This window comes from Neoarius graeffei, chromosome 2, assembly GCF_027579695.1.
Source record: "Neoarius graeffei isolate fNeoGra1 chromosome 2, fNeoGra1.pri, whole genome shotgun sequence".
In the NCBI taxonomy this organism is placed as follows: Eukaryota; Metazoa; Chordata; class Actinopteri; order Siluriformes; family Ariidae; genus Neoarius; species Neoarius graeffei.
The window spans coordinates 64,002,391-64,023,636 of NC_083570.1; the positions used below are offsets into that span (position 1 = coordinate 64,002,391).

The following is a 21,246-nucleotide window of genomic DNA, read 5'->3' on the forward strand; positions in this document are numbered from 1 at the left end:
AACCATCTACAGGACAACAGTCTACTTAGTATGTACTAGTGCATCTCAAACAATTAGAATATTGTGAAAAAGTTCAATATTTTCCATCAGTTATTTAAGAAAGTGAAAATTTAATATATTTAGACTCATTACACATAAACTAAAATGTTCCAAACATTTTTCCTATTTTAATTTTGATAATTATGGCCGACAGCACAAAAAATAAAAAAAATCTCAAAATATTAGAATATTTCATTTTGAGTGTGAGTAAAACAGTATAAATACCGTGTATCTCTCGGTCTAGTTCAGTACACGCAACAACAATCATGGGGAAGACTGCTGACTTGACAGTTATCCAGAAGATGATCATCAACACCCTCTACAAGGAGCGTAAGCCACAGAAGGTAATTGGTGAAAAGGCTGGCTGGAAAAGGTGCACAAGCAACAGGGATGACTGCAGTCTTGAGAGGACTATCAAGAAAAGTTGATTAAAGAACTTAGGAGAGCTTCACAAGGAGTGGACTGAGGCTGGTATCAGTGCATCAACAGCCACTACGCACAGACATCTTCAGAAAAAGAGCGACAACTGTCACATTCCTAGTATCAAGCCACTCCTGAACCAAAGACAACATCAGAAGTGTCTTACCTGGGCTAAGGAGAGAAAGAACTGGACTGTTGCTTGATGGTCCAAAGTCCTCTTTTCAGATGAAAGTAAATTTTGCATTTCATTTGGAAATCAAGGTCCTAGAGTCTGGAGGAAGAGTGGAGAGGCACAGAATCCAAGGTGTCTGAAGTTCAGTGTGAAGTTTTCGCAGTCTCTGATGATTTGGGGTGCCATGTCATCTGCTGGTGTTGGTCCACTGTGTTTTATCAAGTCCAAAGTTAACGCAGCCATCTACCAGGAGATTTTAGAGCACTTCATGCCTCCATCTGCTGACAAGCTTCATGGAGATGCCTTTTCTAGCAGGACTTAGCACCTGCCCACAGTGCCAAAACTACTACTAAATGGTTTGCTGACCATGATATTACTGTGCTTGATTGGGCAGCCAACTTGCCTGACCTGAAGCCCATAGAGATTCTATGGGGATATTGTCAAGAGGAAGATGAGAAACACCTGACCCAAAAATACAGACGAGCTGAAGGCTGTTATCAAAGTAACCTGGACTACAATAACACTTCAGTAGTGCCACAGGCTGATCGCCTTCATGCCATGCTGCATCAATGCAGTAATTCATGATAAAGGAGCCCCTACCAAGTACTGAGTGTATAAATGAACATACTTTTCAGAAGTTGGACATTTCTGTATTGTAAATCTTTTCTTGATTGATCTTAGGAAATATTCTAATAATCTGAGATACTGGATTTCTGATTTTCATGAGCTATAAACCGTAATCATGAAAATGAAAACAAAAAAGGCTTGAAATAATGAATATAGAATATATGAAAGTTTACCTTTCTGAATTAAATTACAAAAAAAAAAACCTTTTTAACGAGATTCAAATGTGGTGACGTCCTTTATTTTTGGTAAGATCGATATTGGTATAAAAACGTTAACACCCTACATTAAATAACTGTTTTGGGAAGTTAGGAAGTGTTGTAGAATTGAAAAAATAAAACATACACAGAACAAGATGACATACCAGGACGATTTTGTACTCTACACACTGGCTAAACTCATTATTGGTCCACTCCCGCTGCATATCAGTGAGCACCGCAGCCCTGCTGTGATCACATTCAGCATCCTGCATTCCACATCCCAGTTTATCACATACACGTAATGATTCCCCCAAACAGTGTTTGTTGTGTTGGAAAATTCAGTTTCTATTTGAGTGCACCCAGTGAGGGGAAGAATTGAGGCCCCCTGCTTTTCTGTCTGACAGAGCAGCACTCTGCTTCTAAAGAGTATCCCCCTGAGTCTCTGCCCTTCCACCAACCGCATGAAAAATTGAAAGGGGACTGATCTCATCGTCAGAGTCTATTTCGAGAGCAGCGATGTGGATGACAACTTTAAAGAAGTAGCTCTCCATTGTCTCTGCCACCCACAAAAAAGTACCCCTGCATCTCCGAGGAAGCTGAGGAACTCAAAACAACAAGGAATTAATGAGGTGAGGGGTTTTGAAAATCAAGAAGCTCACTGCCTCTAGGTTGAAAGTTGCCTGAATTTTATTTCGGAGAAACACCATATGTTAAAGAGGTAAAAAAGATATTATGAATCCTTGTTGCCTTTTAACTAACATAGTAATGCAGGAAAAGAGCTGGTGCATTGAAGAAAAGTTAAAATGTGAGTTCAACAAGCAGTTTACAGACGTGTTTATTCAAAGTGTTTTACTGAATCAGTTAACATTTCAAATGACTCGTTTCAATCGATGATCAACCTTTTCCTTATTCGAGATGCCATTGTTTTCAAATCAAACCTCTCATGTATCAGATTTTAATCATGCCATGATGTGAACCCATACAATTATTCCTTCTAAAATCATAAACTGGAACAAGAAAAACACAAAATATAGTTGTTTTTTTTCCTGCTACACTAAGCACCTTGGGCTTCACCCAAATGAGGAAAAAAATCTGATGAATTGGTCTTCTGGTTAAGTAGGGCACAATGACTTTCACCAATGAAACATTTCTAGGTTACACTTTGGTTCTTTTGGTCATCTCTACCAATTAGATAAAAAAAAAACAACTTCACAATTCTGACGATAACATCATTTTAACATCTACATACTAATTATAATGCAAGTATTAATTTCTCAATCACTATTTTTAGCAGGCTTTCTGTATACTTCAACTCAAAAGCATCCCACGGGGCTAAACACTGCAGGATAAAGAATTCATTTAAAGCTAGTCCATTAGTCTAAGTAGAGCTTAACTCAGTAAGAACCATTGAACTCCCCATTAATTTTAAATCAGTGTGCAAGATAGCATATTTAATTATGCATATTCTCCTGTTCTTGTGTAATTACCTGACAACCATTTCCGTGAGGCGTTTGTAAAAGCCACAAGAGGTGACTGATGGCCCATGCACATCGGTGCAGGTTTATTTTTGGATGAGATGAACTGCTTTCATTACATATCTGTCTGATCTGTGCAGTAGTAAAGGCAAAGCAGGGCAAAACTCTCCGAACCATTCGGCTCAATTTATTAGCCATGCTACAAAAGTAGGTCGGAGAGGGACAGGACTGAAAAGGAAAACATGGACAGGTGTAGGTGAGCCACTTATGACACGCTCCTGCTGATGGTGGCCGTTAGCTTTCTGAGAAAGTTTTGACAAGGAGGAAAATTTCCAAGGGTCAGTGAAGGCTATGCATCAAGGTAATTAATCTCATTTTTAATGACCCAACAGTTAAACGTTAGTCTAGCGCATTAGGGGGAATATAGACCACTTCCAGTCTTAATGAAGGGAATCTTGTATAACTGAATAAGGAAACGCCACAGAGAAAGAGTAATCGTCACTTTGTGCTCATTAGGACTTCACAGAGCATTTAAAAGCAAGAAACGACTCCCTTAAAATAACTCAGGTGAAAATGGAATTTGAGGTTAGCCTACTTTGCCTTTATAGGTTCATCTGTACCAGACTCTCATCTCACATCATTTTAACTGGTAAAAATCCAATTAGCAAGCAGGAAATTATCTGAGGATGCCCTTGATATGCAAGCTTCAGTAGTATACAGTATATTACAATACTCCACTGGCAACAGTTTGTGAGCCAGAAAACCTTCCAGACAAAGGTTATTCATCTGAATAGTATCATCTGATTCATATGATAGTATACACAGATCATCCATAAAATTAAAAACACTGACAGGTGAAGTGAATAACACTGATTATGTTGTTACAGTGGCACGTGTCAAGGGGTGGGATATATTGGGCAGCAAGGGAACAGTCCGTTCTTGGAGCTGATGTGTTGGAAGCAGGAAAAATGGGCAAGCGTAAGGATCTGAGCGACTTTGACAAGAGCCAAATGGTGATGGCTAGATCACTGGGTCTGAGCATCTCCAAAATGGCACACCTTGTGGGGTGTTCCCAGTATGCAGTGGTTAGTACCTACCAAAAGTGGTCCAAGGAAGGACAACCGGTGAAATGGCGACAGGGTCATGGGAGTCGAAGGCTTACTGATTTGCATGGGGCATGAAGGCTAGCCCATATGGTCCAAACCCACAGAACAGCTACTGTAGCACAAACTGCTGAAAAAGTTAATGCTGACACCTTTCTGTTTTAGCCAGCATTAACTTTTTCAGCAGTTTCTGCTACAGTAACTTCTGTGGGATTAGACCATATGGGTTAGCCTTTGGGCGGCACAGTGGTGTCATGGTTAACACTGTTGCCTCACAGCAAGAAGGTTCTTGGTTCGAGCCCAGTGGCCGACGGGGGTCTTTCTGTGTGGAGTTTGCATGTTCTCCCCATGTCTGTGTGGGTTTCCTCCGGGTGCTCCGGTTTCCCCCAAAGACATGCAGGTTAGGCTAATTGGTGGCTTTAAATTGACTATAAGTGTGAATGGTTGTCTCTATGTGTCAGCCCTGCAATGATCTGGAGACTTGTCCAGAGTGTACCCTGCCTCTTGCCCATAGTCAGTAGGTATAGGCTCCAGCTTGCCCGTGACCCTGCACAGGATAAGTGGTTGCAGATAATGGATGGATGGGTTAACTTTTGTGCCCCATGCGAATCAATGAGCCTTCGACATCCATGACTCTGTCGCCAGTTCACCAGTCCTCCTTGGACCACTTTTGGTAGGTATGAACCACTGTATATCAGGAATACCCCACAAGATGTGACATTTTGGAGATGCTCAGACCCAGTTATCTAGCCATCACTATTTGGCCCTTGTCAAAGTCACTCAGATCCTTATGCTTGCCCATTTTTCCTGCTTCCAACACATCACCTTTGAGAACTGACTCTTCTCTTGCTGCCTAATATATCCCACCCCTTGGCAGGTGCCATTGTAACAACATTATCCGTGTAATTCACTTTACCTTTCAGTGTTTTAAATTTTATGGTTAATCGGTTTATCCATGGGTGCAGATCCCGAGGGGGACGGGGGGACATGACCCCCCCACTTTCTGAAAAACATGAATTGCCCCCCCCCATAAAAATCCCCTAAATTATTAAAAATTGTACAAACAAATGTATTTTCAGACAAATGATTCCCTGTGCAGTACTTTTTGAATGATGTGGCGAGCCTCTACGAAGTTGTTATTTATGGTTGCATGGTATGAGTTGCATACGGGCAAAAAAAAAAAAATCACTTTTGTGTCCCCCCCAATCCTGACATCGGATCTGCACCCCTGGGTTTATCATTCATCATCTCTCTCTAGCCGCTTTATCCTTCTACAGGGTCGCAGGCAAGCTGGAGCCTATCCCAGCTGACTACGGGCGAAAGGCGGGGTACACCCTGGACAAGTCGCCAGGTCATCACAGGGCTGACACATAGACACAGACAACCATTCACACTCACATTCACACCTACGGTCAATTTAGAGTCACCAGTTAACCTAACCTGCATGTCTTTGGACTGTGGGGGAAACCGGAGCACCTGGAGGAAACCCACATGGACACGGGGAGAACATGCAAACTCCACACAGAAAGGCCCTCGCCGGCCCCGGGGCTCGAACCCAGGACCTTCTTGCTATGAGGCGACAGCGCTAACCACTACACCACCGTGCCGGGTTTATCATTACCTGAATAAATGTAAAATACCTGGAGCACCTGCCCAACAACTCACCTTCGCAGTACGCGTTGTCTGGGCGGAGCGGGCGGAAACCCTCTTTGCAGCTGCAGCTTGCTCCTGCATCTAGATTCAGACAGTCTGAGTGCTCCATGCAGGCATTGTTCTCCGCACAGAAATCATGGCCTTTTAGACACAAAGGAATTTACTGTCATAACTACTGACAACAATAAAGTGTATAATGTCTAATCCAGAGCTCTAAACCAATTTGAGGAATGAAAACCAAAACTAGAAATGAATATTTGGCTCAGAACAAAAAATACAACTAAAAACAAATCATCCTTAAGAGTTCTGGAACAGAAACATCTCATCTCATCTCATTATCTCTAGCCGCTTTATCCTACAGAAACATTCATTTGAAATTTCTGGTAATGTTACCCATAAAATTTTTTTTTGTCTGTGTAGCCCATTAGCTTTTTATTTACATCTTAGCTCTAAACTCTTGGATTAACATTATGTATTGTGGGATTTTATTTAATGTGCTCCAACCCCAAATCTGAAAAAGCTGGGACAGTATGGAAAATACAAATTTAAAAAAAACAGTGATTTCCAAATTTACTTTGACTTGTATTTCATTGCAGACAGTATGAACCCAAGATATTTCATGTTTTGTCTGGTCAACTTCATTTAATTTGTTAATATACATCCATTCCTGCATTTCAGGCCTGCAACATAGTCAAAAAAAAAGTTGAGACAGGGCAATGTAGGGCTAGTAATGAGGTAAAACAATTAAATAATGATGTGATTTGAAATAGGTGACGTTAACAAGTGATAGTAATCATGATCTGGTACAAAATTAGTATCCAGAAACGGCCTAGTCTATGAAGAGCAAAGATGGGCTGAGGATCTCAAGAAAATTACTGAAATGTTTAAAAACAGTGTTAGTCAAAGAGAGATAGGAAGGGATTTGGATAGTTCACCCTCTACATTGCATAATATAATTAAACGATTCAAGGAATCCGAAGGAATTTCAGTGCGTAAAGGGCAAGGGCACAAGCCTAAGCTGAACATCTGAGATCTCCGATCCCTCAGATGTCACCTCATCAAGAACCGTCATTCATCTATAGCTGATATAACCACATGGGCTCAAGATTACTTTGGCAAACCTTTGTCAGGCTCTACAATACAGAGTTACATCCTCAAATAACAGTTAAATATTTACTGAGCAAAAAAGAAGCCTTATAATAACTGTGTCCAGAAGCGCTGTCGGCTTCTCTGGGCTTGGAGGCATATAGGCTGGACCATCACACAATGGAAACATATTGGAGTCAGACAAATAAGTATTCCAGGTGTTTGTTTGTAAGAAATGAATGCAGTGTGCTCTGGATCAAAGACAAAAAGGACCATCCAGACTGTTACCAGAAACAAGTCCAAAAGCCAGGGACTGTCATGGTATGGGGTTGTGTCAGTGCCCTTGGCAAAGGTAACTTACACTTTTGTGATGGCAGCATTAATGCAGGAAAGTACACAGATTTTGGAGCAACATATGCTGCCTTCAAGGCGACATCTTTTCCAGGGATATTTCAACAAGACAATGCAAAACCACAGTCTGCACACATTACAAAAGCATGGCTGTTGTATTGTTTTGAGTGCAATGCAGGTCAAAGATTTACGAATCAATGTTGTCAGTTTTAATTTCAATTTCAATAAACCGTCCGAACTTTTTCTGATTTGGGGTTGTATTTTACATGCATCATGCAGCACAGGGTAAAATTACAAAGCTGTTAATAAATGATGAAACAAGGTAAATTAATAAAAATAACCAAACCTGCAGTGTTGTAATTGTTAGAATGAGAGAAAAACTAGCTAGCTAATCCAGACTAGGGACTGCGAGTTGGCCTAGTGGTTAGCATGTCCGCCTCTCGACCGGGAGATTGTGAGTTCTACTCGCAGTCGGGTCATACCAAAGACCATCATAAAAATGGTACCTATGACTGTTTGACAAGGCACACTGCAATACAGATGTGAGTGGAGAAGTCAAACTCTTGCGGTTACCAGAGGACTAGCCCCCCACTGTAACCCTAGGTATACAGGTGAGAAGCCAAGGGCTATCGAAACAAAGATCAGTGCTGCACCCATAATGCCTTAGAGTTGGTTAGTACTGGGACAGGAGACTGCCTGGGAAGACTAGATTCTGGCCTAAGAGGGACTTCGACTTGGCTTGAATCCAGACTAGGGATGAGCATTTAGCCTGCTGGCATGTCTATGCAATATTATTTGAGAAATTAGTTCACTCTTTTGTGCTCTTATGTTGAAAATAACAACCTAAGGTAAATTACTACACAAACAGGGAAATTTCATAGCCTGTGTGTGTGTGTGTGTGTGTGTGTGCATGCGTGCATGCATGTGTTTCTTCTAACCAATTTAGGTTGGAGTAGATTCACAACAATGGAAAGGTTTTACTGTTGGTTCTGCTCAGAGTAAAGTAATTGAATTTTTTTATTCCATTTCTCAGTTTTGGTCTCAAACAAGGGTCGCTCTAATACCTTGTAACTCACAATGAAGTACATTTTGAATTTCCTTGCAGTGTTTCAATGGTGAGTGCTTACATTGCATTAAGCGCATTACGATGTATTATCGTACACGAGTGACATTTTAATTGGAATAGACTGTCATAGATTATTTTAATCTCACTTGTCTCTCTTCTTTTCTGCTCATTTATTATTGCAGGATTCAACTTGTTATTGTCATCTACCCAAATAAAATCTCACTCCCTGTCTTTAAGAAACGAAATGAAAATTCAGTGATGCTGATCCGCCTCACCTCTGCACACTTTGCAGCATCTGTCAGTCAGAGTGACCTGCTGTGTTTCTGGACAAATGAGTTCGGGACACTCGCTGTTTGGGACTTTGTGCATTGTACGATCCTGGTTAAATACAAAACACCTGATTAAGTTGTGCCTTTAAGAGAAAAGTACCAAAGGTAGATCTGTACTGAGGATAATAATAATAATAATAATAATAATAATAATAATAATAATAATAATAATAATAATAAACAACTACACAATGAACCTACAATACCCACCGTATTTTCGAATGCAGAAGCAAGTTATAGATTATTGTGAGACTCTTTTTGGATGAAAAATGAACTTATAATATGAAGGTCACAGTTTCCATTTGACTGATCATTGCTACAATAATCATGTCATCAACATTTAAGGTGGACAACAAATTTTCATGATATTTATATGTACTCAATGTAAAACCTATTAGCCTTGCTGAATAATGACTGATTAAATGAGTGTAGAAAATTGTGTATAATTGTCTAATGTTTAAAATGTCCATCCATTCATTACCATTAAATATGATGATATTTAAATATACATTAGCTATATCTTTCAGGGTCATGGGAGAAGCTGGAGCCAATCTCAGCTGACACTGGGCGAGACACGGGGTACACCCTGTGTCACTAATCTATTGCAGGGCTAACACAGAGATGAACAACCCATCCATCCATCCATTATCTGTAGCCACTTATCCTGTACAGGGTCGCGGGCAAGCTGGAGCCTATCCCAGCTGACTATGGGCGAGAGGCAGGGTACACCCTGGACAAGTCGCCAGGTTATCGCAGGGCTGACACATAGACAAACAACCATTCACACTAATGTTCACACATATGGGCAATTTAGAGTAGCCAGTTAACCAAATCCCCATGTATTTGTACTGTGGGAAGAAACCAGAGCACCCAGAGAAAAAAAAAAAACCAGGCAGGTAGAACATGCAAACTCCACACAGGAAGGCCCCTGTCAACCACGAGGTTCAAACCCAGAACCTTCTTGCTGTGAGACAACAGTGCTAACCACTGTTCCACTGTGCACCCCAAATTAAATAATAAATATAAAATCTAACTCTGTCCTAAAACTGATATTACATGTACATATTGTGGCAGAGTTCCAAATAGAGTTCTACTGGTCAAATACACCATATGGATAAAAGTATGTAGGCACCTAACAAATCACACTCATATGTGCTTTTTGAACAGCCCATTCCAGATTTAGTCTACCATTGCTGTTGTAATAGTCACCACTCTTCTGGGAAGGCTTTCCACAAGAGCATTCATGAGGTCAGGCAAATAGGCCTGGTGCACAGTCGGTGTTCCAGTTCATCCCAAAGGTCTTCAGTGGGGCTGAGTTCTTCCACTCCAATCTTGGCAAACCATGTTTTCATGGAGCTCGCATTGTGCACAGGGCATTGTCAAGCTGGAACAGGGTTGGTCCTCTTAGTTCCAATGAAGGGAAATCTTAATTCTGTGCTTCCAATTTTGTGGCAACAGTTTGGGGAAGGCTCACATATGGGTGAGAGGATCAGAGTATGTCCACATACTTTTGACCACATAGTGTAGCACACTATGTACATACCGTAGGATCTACAACACTATTATGTGTACATTACCCAATGGTATAATATCATACCCAATGTAGTGAAGATGCACAGTCTAGCTTAAAAGGTAAGAAATTATTATTGTGGGTAAGTAAATTAAAGGATAAAACTTATATAATCTTGTGATTTTTTTTTAAATAATACAAATGTAAAGCATAGTGTATAAAATATAATTAAAACTCATTAAAATTTGAAGGAATTTACCAGAATAGCAGCAATAAAACTGCTAACACCAAAGTAAAAACAGGTCAGTGCTATTGGTTATTACTATGAATATCCCTAATTGCACAAATAGTATCAATTACTGTACAAAAGCAATACAAATGCAAAGCAAAACAGACTTTATAAAAAACAATATATGACTTCATATTTCGTCGTAAATTAACTTCAAAATTAAATAAAATGATAATGCTTTTGTAATGTATTCCTAGCTGAATGAAACAAAAGACCCAGAAGTGTCTTATACAAAATATCTTAAACAAATCATCCATCAGTACACTAAAAATAAGGTGGATAACATGCATTACGCAATGTATTTTTGATATTTTCCAAAAGAATTTCACAGTAAGATTATAGAATACAGGCTCTGAAGTCTCACCTTGCATTCAGAGAGTTGGCACAATCCACTGGCATGATGCACAGCTTTACTTTCCCCCTCCGCCAATTCTTGTCCAAAAAATATGCACATAGCTGCGCACACACACACACACACACACACACACAAAGGAAAAGTGTACATTTGCTCTAACCAGTAACATACATAATCAGTAATTCAGATTGTACATATAAAAGTCTTCAAAAATTCCAGATTTTATGCAGTTTTATGTGTCAAAGCGCTACTGGACTTACAGAACCCATCGAGGAGTCACACTCCATTAGCTGTGGTTACCATGTTATAGATTTTTCTTTCTAAAAGAACAAGAATTCCTCAGACACCATCCAGCTGAGTTTTATCACTATCTGTCCATCAACCTGATAGCAGTAAAACCAAGCTACTTTTTTTTTCCACCAAAGCAGAGCCCTGTCGGTGCCTGCATTACAGACTGCCTCGCACTGTCATCCTCACATGAGCAGGTAGAAAATAGCAGGGGACTTCTAAATGGGCTGGCACTTAACAAATGCATGGCTCTGCTTTGAGTTGTCAATAAACACACGAGAAAGCCAAGAAGGCGCTGTATACTCAGCACATAGGGAAGAAAAAAAAGAATTTTGCTTTCCGGTTTCTTTACTAAGACGCATTGCAATGAATGCACATAAAATTCAAGACCAAACAGCATAGGACTGTGACGCCATTGGTTCATTCACTGTCCCAAGAAACATTTGTTCTTGCTTTCCATTCTGTACTAATGAGACATATGGCCAAACATCAGAAAACTTTTACTCGTGTGCTAACTTGGTGAAAGTTGCTGCTAAAGTTGATTTTACTAACAAACAAGAGTGCTCTGGAGAGCACAATAACCCCCGCTGGCAACTCTGTCATAACTCTGGGAAAATGTGACTGAATTGAACGAAATTACAATATGCGTATTACCGACATATGACAAAGAATCCTGCCAAGTTTCGTGAAATTGCTCCAAAAATTGTGAGAGGAGTTGATTTCAGAATGTGAGTACCCTTCCCAGGATGGACGGATGGACATTGCAATGACATAATCCCCTTTCGGCCCTTTCGGCTAGCGTGGGATAAAAACTTTTTGCCAAATTACATGAAATTCCTCCAAAAATTGTGAAGGAAGTTGATTTCAGAAGGAAAACATACTCTCACGAAAATGTCAAATTATAATTTTGTTAATCAAGGGCTGTAACTCTGGTAAAATGAGACCGAATTTAACAAAATGACAATATGCATATTACCGACATATAACAAAGAATCCTGCCAAGTTTCATGAAATTCCTCCAAAAATTGTGAGAGGAGTTGATTTCAGAAGGTGAGCACCTTTCCTAGGACGGATGGACAGATGGACATTGCCACAACATAATCCCCTTTCGGGCCTTTTGGCCAGCAGGGGATAAAAACTAACCACGAAAGATTAAGATCACAAAACTACAGTTCCAGTCAAAAGTTTGTACACCCCTACTCATTCATAAGTTTTTCTGTATTTTGACTATTTTCTACATTGTAGATCAATACTGAAGACCTCAAAACTATGAAACATCGCATATGAAACATAGATGGAATTATGTGGTAAACAAAAAGTGTTAAACAAAATGTTTCATATTTTTGATTCTTTAAAGTAGCCAGCGTTTATCTTGATGACGCTTTGCACACTATTGGCGTTATCTTAACCAGCTTCATGAGGGAGTCACCTGAAATGCTTTTCAATTAACAGGTGCCTCGTCAAAAGTTAATGAGTGCAATTTCTTGCCTTCTTAATGCGTTTGAGATCAAACAGTAAATAGTAAATAATAATACTAATAACAATAATAGAGTAAATAGCCTTATTCCACAACTGTAGTAATCCATATTATGTCAAGAACCGCTCAACTAAGTAAAGAGCAACGACATCCATCATTACTTTTTTGTTCAATATGACAGGACAGCATGAAAGTGGGGACAACCTTGGCCTGAAGGTTAGAGATGCAGCCTTGGGTCCTAAGGGTTGCCAGTTCGATTCCTGGGACTGGCATGGAAAATATGAGGGGAGTTGAGTGAATGAACATCACTTTCCCCTCCCTCTGTCTCATGGCTGAAGTGTCCTTGAGCAAGGCATCTAACCCCCAACTGCTCCCGGGTGTTGTAGCATAGCTGCCCACTGCTCTGGGTATGTGTGCGTGCTCATTACTCACTTGTGTGTGCATGCTTCAGATGGGCTAAATGCAGAGGAGGAATTTCACTGTGCTTAAGTGTACATGTGACTGAGTAAAGGCTTCTTCATCTTCTTTTTTTAATTAATAAAAATAAAGAAAAAACATTGAGTTAGAAGGTGTATCCAAACTTTTGTCTGGAACAAAGAGCCTCGCAAGACGGTAATAACTGGAAACTGTGACAGCAATGGCATTCAAAACACAGCAAACATTATTTTTTGAGGTGCTTCATAGTGGTGTTTGTGTCTGTGTGTGGAATCTAGAACAAAAAAAGCACTTTAATGCTGTCCTGTCATATTGAACAAAAAGCTCAACTAATTATTGCCTTGTTTGTCTTCATGTTGGAGATGCAGACAGCTGTAACATACCACAGTGATAGGAGGAAAAGATTATCTCGCAAAAGAGCTTACACAATACACAGTGTGCATTTCAGTCAAGCGCTTACAAAGCCCTCACGACTAGCTGAGTCATAAGATAAATGCTGCTTCAACTGTTTAATCCAAATGAAACCTAAATTATTAAACCTACTGCAGTGGATTGAATCCCTCTTGTTTTATTCTCACTAAGAAAATGATTAGAAGGTTTAGTTTTAAAGCATTGTGCATGAGGGGAATAGTCAATCCAGATACTGTCCAGGGTGTGGTACATGTTTTCAGGTTAACACTGGTCATAAAACCGTGTGACTGCACAGCAAGTACTGTATCCCTTAGCCCCTAGGTTTTGTTTGGGTCAGTATAACTCAATTTTTAAATGTTTACTAGAAAGCAGGGATCCCAGCAGTAATTGAAAAAAATAGAGGAATGTAAGAAACTATCAGCAGGGGTCAAGGGGGCTGCAAGCCCCCTGAAGCTGTTGAGATTTTAACATTTAAAGATGCTATAGAACACATTTTTTACATAGATCTAACATAGAAAAGCAACAGAATTTAACAATAATGTGTATCTATTTGGTGGCATATTTTGTAATCAATGACATAAGTGGCAAAAAAAAATTGTTATTTATAAAAATTAGATGAAAATGTAGCTTTGAAGAATATACTTCTTCTAACCCGGACACTGTTCCACTATCTCTTTTATGGACGATATCTTTTTTCCACGACATATTCAGGGCTGTGAAATTGTAAATAAGAAATCCGAGGAAAAGGGGGGGTCTGGGGGGCACAGCCCCCCAGCATAAGCCGGGGGTCTGGGGCCTGCAGGGCCCCAGACACCAAGCCATTTTAGGTGTTATATGGTGTATTCTGAGCATTTCCTGCAAGTAAAAAATTGATCTCAACAAGTAAATATTTGACTCATCTTGGTCTTCATTTTGCCATATAAAATACCTATCAACAGTTTTCTCTTTTAAAATGAAAGATCCATGTAAAATACCTTGAAATATCTAATAAGTGCCTATGTATTTTATCTCTTAATCAAAAATAAAAGTAAAAAAAAGTGTAAATAACAATTTAAAGAAATGTTAATAAAAGAAAACTTTGATGGGCCTTTCAAAATGACTTTGTGAAAAATCATGCTCAATATTTAAGTGAGAGATACCTGTTGTCTTCCAAATTACACTTAATTCTTGTATTATGTCCTGGCTTTTTCCAAGAATCTGTCACAATGTCTCTTGTCTACAGAGCAAAAGTTTAAAAAAAAAACTAATGTTTCTTATCTAATATATTATTTACATCTTTTCTTTTACTTCTGGCTCCTTCTATTCCTCTTTGCATCACTCCCAGCTATTTCTTTCAATTCATCTTTCAGTAAGGCTATTAGTTATTAGTTCTATAGTATTTGCATTCCTCTATTAAAGCTATTTACAAAATGTTCATAGTCTGTCAAACAGCATCTAATGAAAGTCTTTTAAATTTTCTTTTCTTTAACACCATCTCTTTCAGTTTTGCAAACTTGTTCTTTTTCATCTTTTCCTTCAGTCTGTCTGTGTGTTCTTTTCTAGCCCTCTTTGCATCTCTCTCAAACACCTCCTTAGCTTTCCTTTTTGATGGCATCTTATCTATGTCTGATCTTGCACCCTGTAAGTACAAAATTCACGTACGCGGTGCCAGGTCACGCAATAGCTATTTTTAGCTCTGTCATGCATGAGTCGCAGTCAAGACGTGTTCCACGCTCAGCTGGCATAAAACTCCGCGAGTCCGGCTGTATTAAGCCGCCGGTCTCGTGCAAGGCAATTAAAACCGACTAGACCCCCACCCCCTCCAATGATTTAATGCAAAAATAGACGTTTTGTGAAGATATTTTTCGCGACAGAATCCGCGGAAATTTCACAGCCCTGCATATTGAATTAAGTTCAACGCATTAGAAACAAAAGCACGAACGGAGTTAAAACACATTTTCTAGCAAATGGGCGCAGCCATATTGTTTTCTCGTTCTATCGCGTACAGTCTTGCGGTATTTACATCAATTTAACTTCCGAGTGTTCCCGAATGTCAACGAGAACAAACGAAGCTGACAAAAACATCGCTAAACAAGCAAACCAAATCAGAACGTATTCTGCTGCTCATTTTACTTAAACAAACATATTTTTAACGGATATACAAGAGATTTAAAAAAAAAAAACACCACCGCTTTGGCTAGAAAAATAGCGGAATTCCGCTAAATAGCGGACGTCTGGGATCCCTGTAGAAAGGTCATTTTAATCACAAAAAAAGTATTAAAACTGAATGACTGAGTCCAAGAAAGAAAAATTGGCCTTGCTCTCTGGATGGGAGAAAATCCGGCCACTGGGGGTGCATAAGCGTACTCTTGGTGCTGGTCCCAAGCCCGGATAAATGGAGAGGGTTGCATCAGGAAGGCCATCCGGCATAAAACTGTGCTAAATCTAACATGTGGATTGAAAAGAGAAATACCATACTGGATCGGTCGGGGCCCGGGTTAACAACGGCCGCCTCCAATACTGTTGGTCAACAGGATGCCGGTAGAAAGTATGCTACTGAGAGGGGGGAGGCATGTTAGGAGAGAGCGTGAAAGATGGAAGGGAAGAAGCTTAGAATTGAGGGTAGGAACACTGAATGTGGGAACACTGACTGGCAGAGCAAGAGAGTTAGCATGTATGATGGAAAGAAGGCAGTTGGACATTTTGTGTGTGCAGAAGACGAGGTGGAAGGGAAGCATCGGGAAGGAAGACAAGGAGACATGGTGGTGGAACAAAGAAGTGCAGGAAATTATAAAAGAAAAGAGGCTAGCAAAGAAGAATTGGGACGATCAGAGAGACGAGGAAAGCAGGCAGTTATACAGAGAGACAAGACAGAAGGCAAAAAGAGTGGTAGCGAAGGCGAAAGCAGATGCATACCAGGAGTTGTACGAAAGACTGGAGACCAAAGAAGGAGAGAAAGACCTGTACAGACTAGCTAGGCAGAGAAAAAGGGAAGTGCGGGATGTACAGCAGGTAAAAGTGATGAAAGATGTAAATGAAAATGTGCTGACAAACAAACAGAGTGTATTAAGAAGGTGGAAAGAGTACTTTGAGGATTTATTAAATGAGGAGAATCCAAGAGAGAAAAGGTCAGATTCATTGGAGACAGCAAATCAGGAAGCAGAGTTGGTTAGTAAGGATGAGGTGAGGGCAGCCATGAAAAGAATGAAGACTGGGAAAGCAGTCGGACCAGATGGTATCCCAACTGAGGCTTGGAGATGTTTGGGTGAGACGGCTGTGGAGTTCCTAACGAGATTGTTTAATAAGATCCTAGAGAATGAGAAAATGCCAAATGAATGGAGAGTGCGCTAATCCCAATATACAAGAATAAGGGAGATGTACAGAGCTGCAGTACTTACAGAGGGATAAAATTGATGAGCCACACCATGAAGTTATGGGAAAGGGTATTGGAGCTGAGGTTGAGAAGAGAGGTAGCAATCTGTGAACAGCAGTACGGGTTTATGCCAAGGAAGAGCATGTCGGATGCCATTTTTGCTTTCAGTATGCTAATGGAGAAGTACAGGGAAGGCCAGAGAAAGCTACATTGTGTGTTTGTAGACCTGGAGAAGGCATACAATAGAGAGCCGAGAGATGAGTTATGGTAATGTATGAGAAAGAGTGGAGTGAATAAGAAGTACATTAGAGTGGTGCAAGACATGTATGAGAACAGTGAAACAGCAGTGAGGTGTGCAGTTGGAACAACTGAATGGTTCAAGGTGAAGGTGGGACTCCATCAAGGATCTGCTTTGAGTCCTTTCTTGTTTGCCATAGTGATGGATAGCTTGACAGACGAGGTGAGGCAAGAGTCACCATGGAACATGATGTTTGTGGATGATATTGTGATATGTGGTGAAAGTAGAAAGGAGGTTGAGCTGGGTTTGGAGAGATGGAGGTATGCATTGGAACGAAGAGGAATGAAGGTGAGCCATAGCAAAACAGAATACATGTGCATCAATGAGAATGGGGATGAGAGTGTAGTGAAGATGCAAGGAGTAGACATAAAGAAAGTTGGTGAATTCAAGTACCTGGGGTCAACTGTGCAGGAAAATGGGGGCTGCGATAGTGAGGTGAGAAAGAGAGTGCAGACAGGGTGGAGCAGCTGGAGAAGGATTTCGGGAGTCATTTGTGATAGGAAAGTCCCAGCAAAAGTGAAAGGTAAGATATATAAGACAGTAGTGAGACCAGCTGTGATGTATGGATTGGAGACCGTACGCTTAATGAAGAGACAGGAGGCAAAGTTGGAGGTGGCGGAGTTGAGGATGTTAAGGTTTGCGATGGGAGTGACAAGGTTGGACAGGATAAGGAACGAGCACATCAGAGGGACAGCACATGTGGAGAGCTTGGGAATTAAGCTAAGAGAGATGAGGCACATGAAAACGAGGAAGGCCAAAGAGGAGATACATGGATGTGGTGAGAGAGGACATGAAAGTGGCAGGTGTGGTAGAGAAGGTTGCGGAAGACAGGGAGCAATGGAGATGAAAGATCCGCTGTAGCGACCCCTAATCAGGAGCAGCCAAAAGAAGAAGCAGCTCTCTGGGCAGGAGAAAAGGCTTTACTCTCTCCACTGTCAGTCAGAATGACAGTAAGCCATTGAGGGTATCTGTGAAATCATGTATGCGGAAGAGGGCAAATAGCACCTTCTAGTGTGTTACACCGTCCCATGATGTAGCATGAGCAGCAGTTTAAAAGGATGTAGTGACTGGCTTCACATGTCTCAGAAGAAGCATTATGATAACTGTCACATCAGAGGGGAGAGTTAGTTAGTGAGTGAGAATCAGCAATAAACTGGGAGAAAATGGTATAGTTTAAAAACAAACAAATAAATAAAAACCTGATTGATATTCAGAAATATGAATCAAATATAATTTTAATTCCTTTCACATAACTTTCATCTCGTTTGCTCCTAAAGCCTGTGCAAAGGAAGTCTTTTTTTGTGTGTCAACCCCATAATGTTGATTATTATACATACGGGCCATTTTGTCCATAGAATAAAAACATGTATTCTTGTCCCTTCTAGCAGGTTTATTGATGGCATGCAATATTGTTATCATATTGCTTATCCTCCATGTATTACCCCACTCTCCCCAATGGAGAATGAGTGTGCATTATTGTTATAATATTGCACATTGTCAAGACAACACGATGTCACACATCGGCGCTCATGCGAAGATCCAATGACAAAATTTTTCTGCTGTGCATGCGCACAATCATTTCTTTGTCGGCCGGGAAAGAGAGAAGATCCAGTGCTCGGTTAAGCACTAAATAAATAAACTGAAAACGGAAACTAAAGATGCGCTGAACACCCAAAAGGCTACCAAAACTTCATTATATATCCTTCACACATATTTACAAGAGAAAAACATACCAAAACTGGAAGAGAGACACGTCGGAGATGTAAAACTTCCATGCTAGCGAGTGACTGTGACAATTTGTACACAAACACGGCTGCTAGGTTTGCTTTGTTAAAAGCGTAAGATTTTGAGAGAATTTTGAAAGAGAAAGACATGCTGAACACCCGAAAGGCTCCCAAAATTTCATTGGATATTCTTCACACATTTAATCTTCCGCATTAAATATATGGAAAAGCGACATGTCGGAGATGTAAAACTTACATGCTAGCGAGTGACTGACAGTTCGTACACACACATGGCTGCGAGGTTTGCTTCATTAAAAGCGGAAGGATAAAAGCAGAAGATTTAAAGCGAAAGACGCGCTGAACAACCGAAAGGCTACCAAAACTTCACTGGATATTTTTCACACATATTTACAAGAGAAAAACACACCAATGGACATCGAAAAACTGGAAAAGAGAGTAATAGCAGAAATATAAAGGTCTACTTGGAGGTGAGGAAAAGTGACGGAGACTTTTACAAGAGGACTTCACTCGTGGACTTCACTCAGCAAAGCCCTTTTGTTTTGAACAACTGCAATGTAATAATTAACTCCTACCAAAAGTAACTTTGAACTTGAACTGTCAACCTGTATATAGCTTGTATACAAGTTGGGTTGTTCAGGCTTTTTGGACTTGTACCATTTTGATTGTTAGAACTTTGACTTTGTACATGTACACTGAAATGACACAACATTAAATTACATTTGATCAGAATCAGCATTCAATATTGGTAAGTTACACCTACCCCTCCCTTAACTTTTGTAAAATCTATAATTGTTCCATCAAATGTGTATGTATAATAATAATATTGGCTGGCTTTTATCGTGGTACATCAGATATATTCCATTCAGCTAGCGTAATACTGAACTCGTCTTCGACTCGTTTAATATCATGCTAGCTGAATGGAATATATCTGATATACCACAAAAAAGCCAGCCAATATTATTTAAATATTTACTAGGCATATTATATTTATTATATACTGTATGTATTGTGCTCTGCAACTTGTCTTGCCATAAAGCAATTCATTAATGATCTAATTACAACCCCGATTCCAAAAAAGTTGGGACAAAGTACAAATTGTAAATAAAAACGGAATGCAAGAATTTACAAATCTCAAAAACTGATATTGTATTCACAGTAGAACATAGACAACATATCAAATGTCGAAAGTGAGACATTTTGAAATTTCATGCCAAATATTGGCTCATTTGAAATTTCATGACAGCAACACATCTCAAAAAAGTTGGGACAGGGGCAGTAAGAGGCTGGAAAAGTTAAAGGTACAAAAAAGGAACAGCTGGAGGACCAAATTGCAACTCATTAGGTCAATTGGCAATAGGTCATTAACATGACTGGGTATAAAAAGAGCATCTTGGAGTGGCAGCGGCTCTCAGAAGTAAAGATGGGAAGAGGATCACCAATCCCCCTAATTCTGCGCCGACAAATAGTGGAGCAATATCAGAAAGGAGTTCGACAGTGTAAAATTGCAAAGAGTTTGAACATATCATCATTTACAGTGCATAATATCATCAAAAGATTCAGAGAATCTGGAAGAATCTCTGTGCGTAAGGGTCAAGGCCGGAAAACCATACTGGGTGCCCGTGATCTTCGGGCCCTTAGACGGCACTGCATCACATACAGGCATGCTTCTGTATTGGAAATCACAAAATGGGCTCAGGAATATTTCCAGAGAACATTATCTGCAGTGTTGGGCACGCTACTTTCAAAAAGTAATTAGTTATAGTTCCTAGTTACTTTTCCCAAAAAGTAACTGAGTCAGTAACGGAGTTACTTTGTCATAAAAGTAACTAATTACCAGGGAAAGTAATTATTCCGTTACATTTTGTGTTACCCCCCCCAAAAAAAAATCAAATTCAATTAGTGTAATCATAATAAAAGTGAATGTTAAATGTGTTTAATGACTGAAATGGACACTTAACAGAACCAATTAGTAACGTTATCTACACTATATTAATATTTTTGTGGGACAATGTGAGATAAGACATCTATCAAATTTAATATATTTTTGTAGTTATTAAAATTATGTTACTAATTACTGGCCACTGACGAGGACAAACGCTTTGTTCCTCAACATAATGTGCATTGCACGTAGACATTTTTGCCTTTTATTTCAAGTAATGAAAAGTAATGGCTGTATTTCCAGTGTGAAAGCGCAGTGCTGGGCTGACCGCTCGCCATCGCTGTGTCTTCTGATTGAAAGAGCGCGCAGTAGTGCAGTAGGCGGAGCCTACCTACGTATGTTGTCCAAATCTACTCTGATTGGCTTACTGTGCCGTTGTCTCGCATCTCCCCGCCCCACACTAAAGCAGAGGAAAGAAAGGCTGAACGAGCAGCGTGCCAGATGAGAACAGCTTTAATAAAGTAACGCATAGTATTTTATTGTAAGTAACGGGAACGGCGTTATAACGATGTAAAAAGTAATTAGTTAGATTACTCGTTACTAAAAAAAGTAACGCCGTTAGTAATGCCGTTTATTTCTAACGCCGTTATTCCCATCACTGATTATCTGTGAACACAATTCACCGTGCC

The 21,246-nt window shown here is 39.9% G+C and overlaps 1 protein-coding gene across 2 annotated transcripts in view; it reads right to left on the reverse strand.

The window, feature by feature from the left end:
* Positions 1-21,246, reverse strand: part of nell2a (neural EGFL like 2a) — a 209,590-nt gene that overhangs the window by 118,163 nt on the left and 70,181 nt on the right. For both annotated transcript variants that reach the window (XM_060914646.1, XM_060914647.1), the window contains exons 11-13: positions 10,682-10,773; positions 8,465-8,567; positions 5,699-5,827 (exon numbers count right to left, since the gene is read on the reverse strand). In XM_060914646.1, coding sequence (XP_060770629.1) covers positions 5,699-5,827; positions 8,465-8,567; positions 10,682-10,773 — 324 coding nt within the window. The remainder of the gene's footprint in view (positions 1-5,698; positions 5,828-8,464; positions 8,568-10,681; positions 10,774-21,246) is intronic.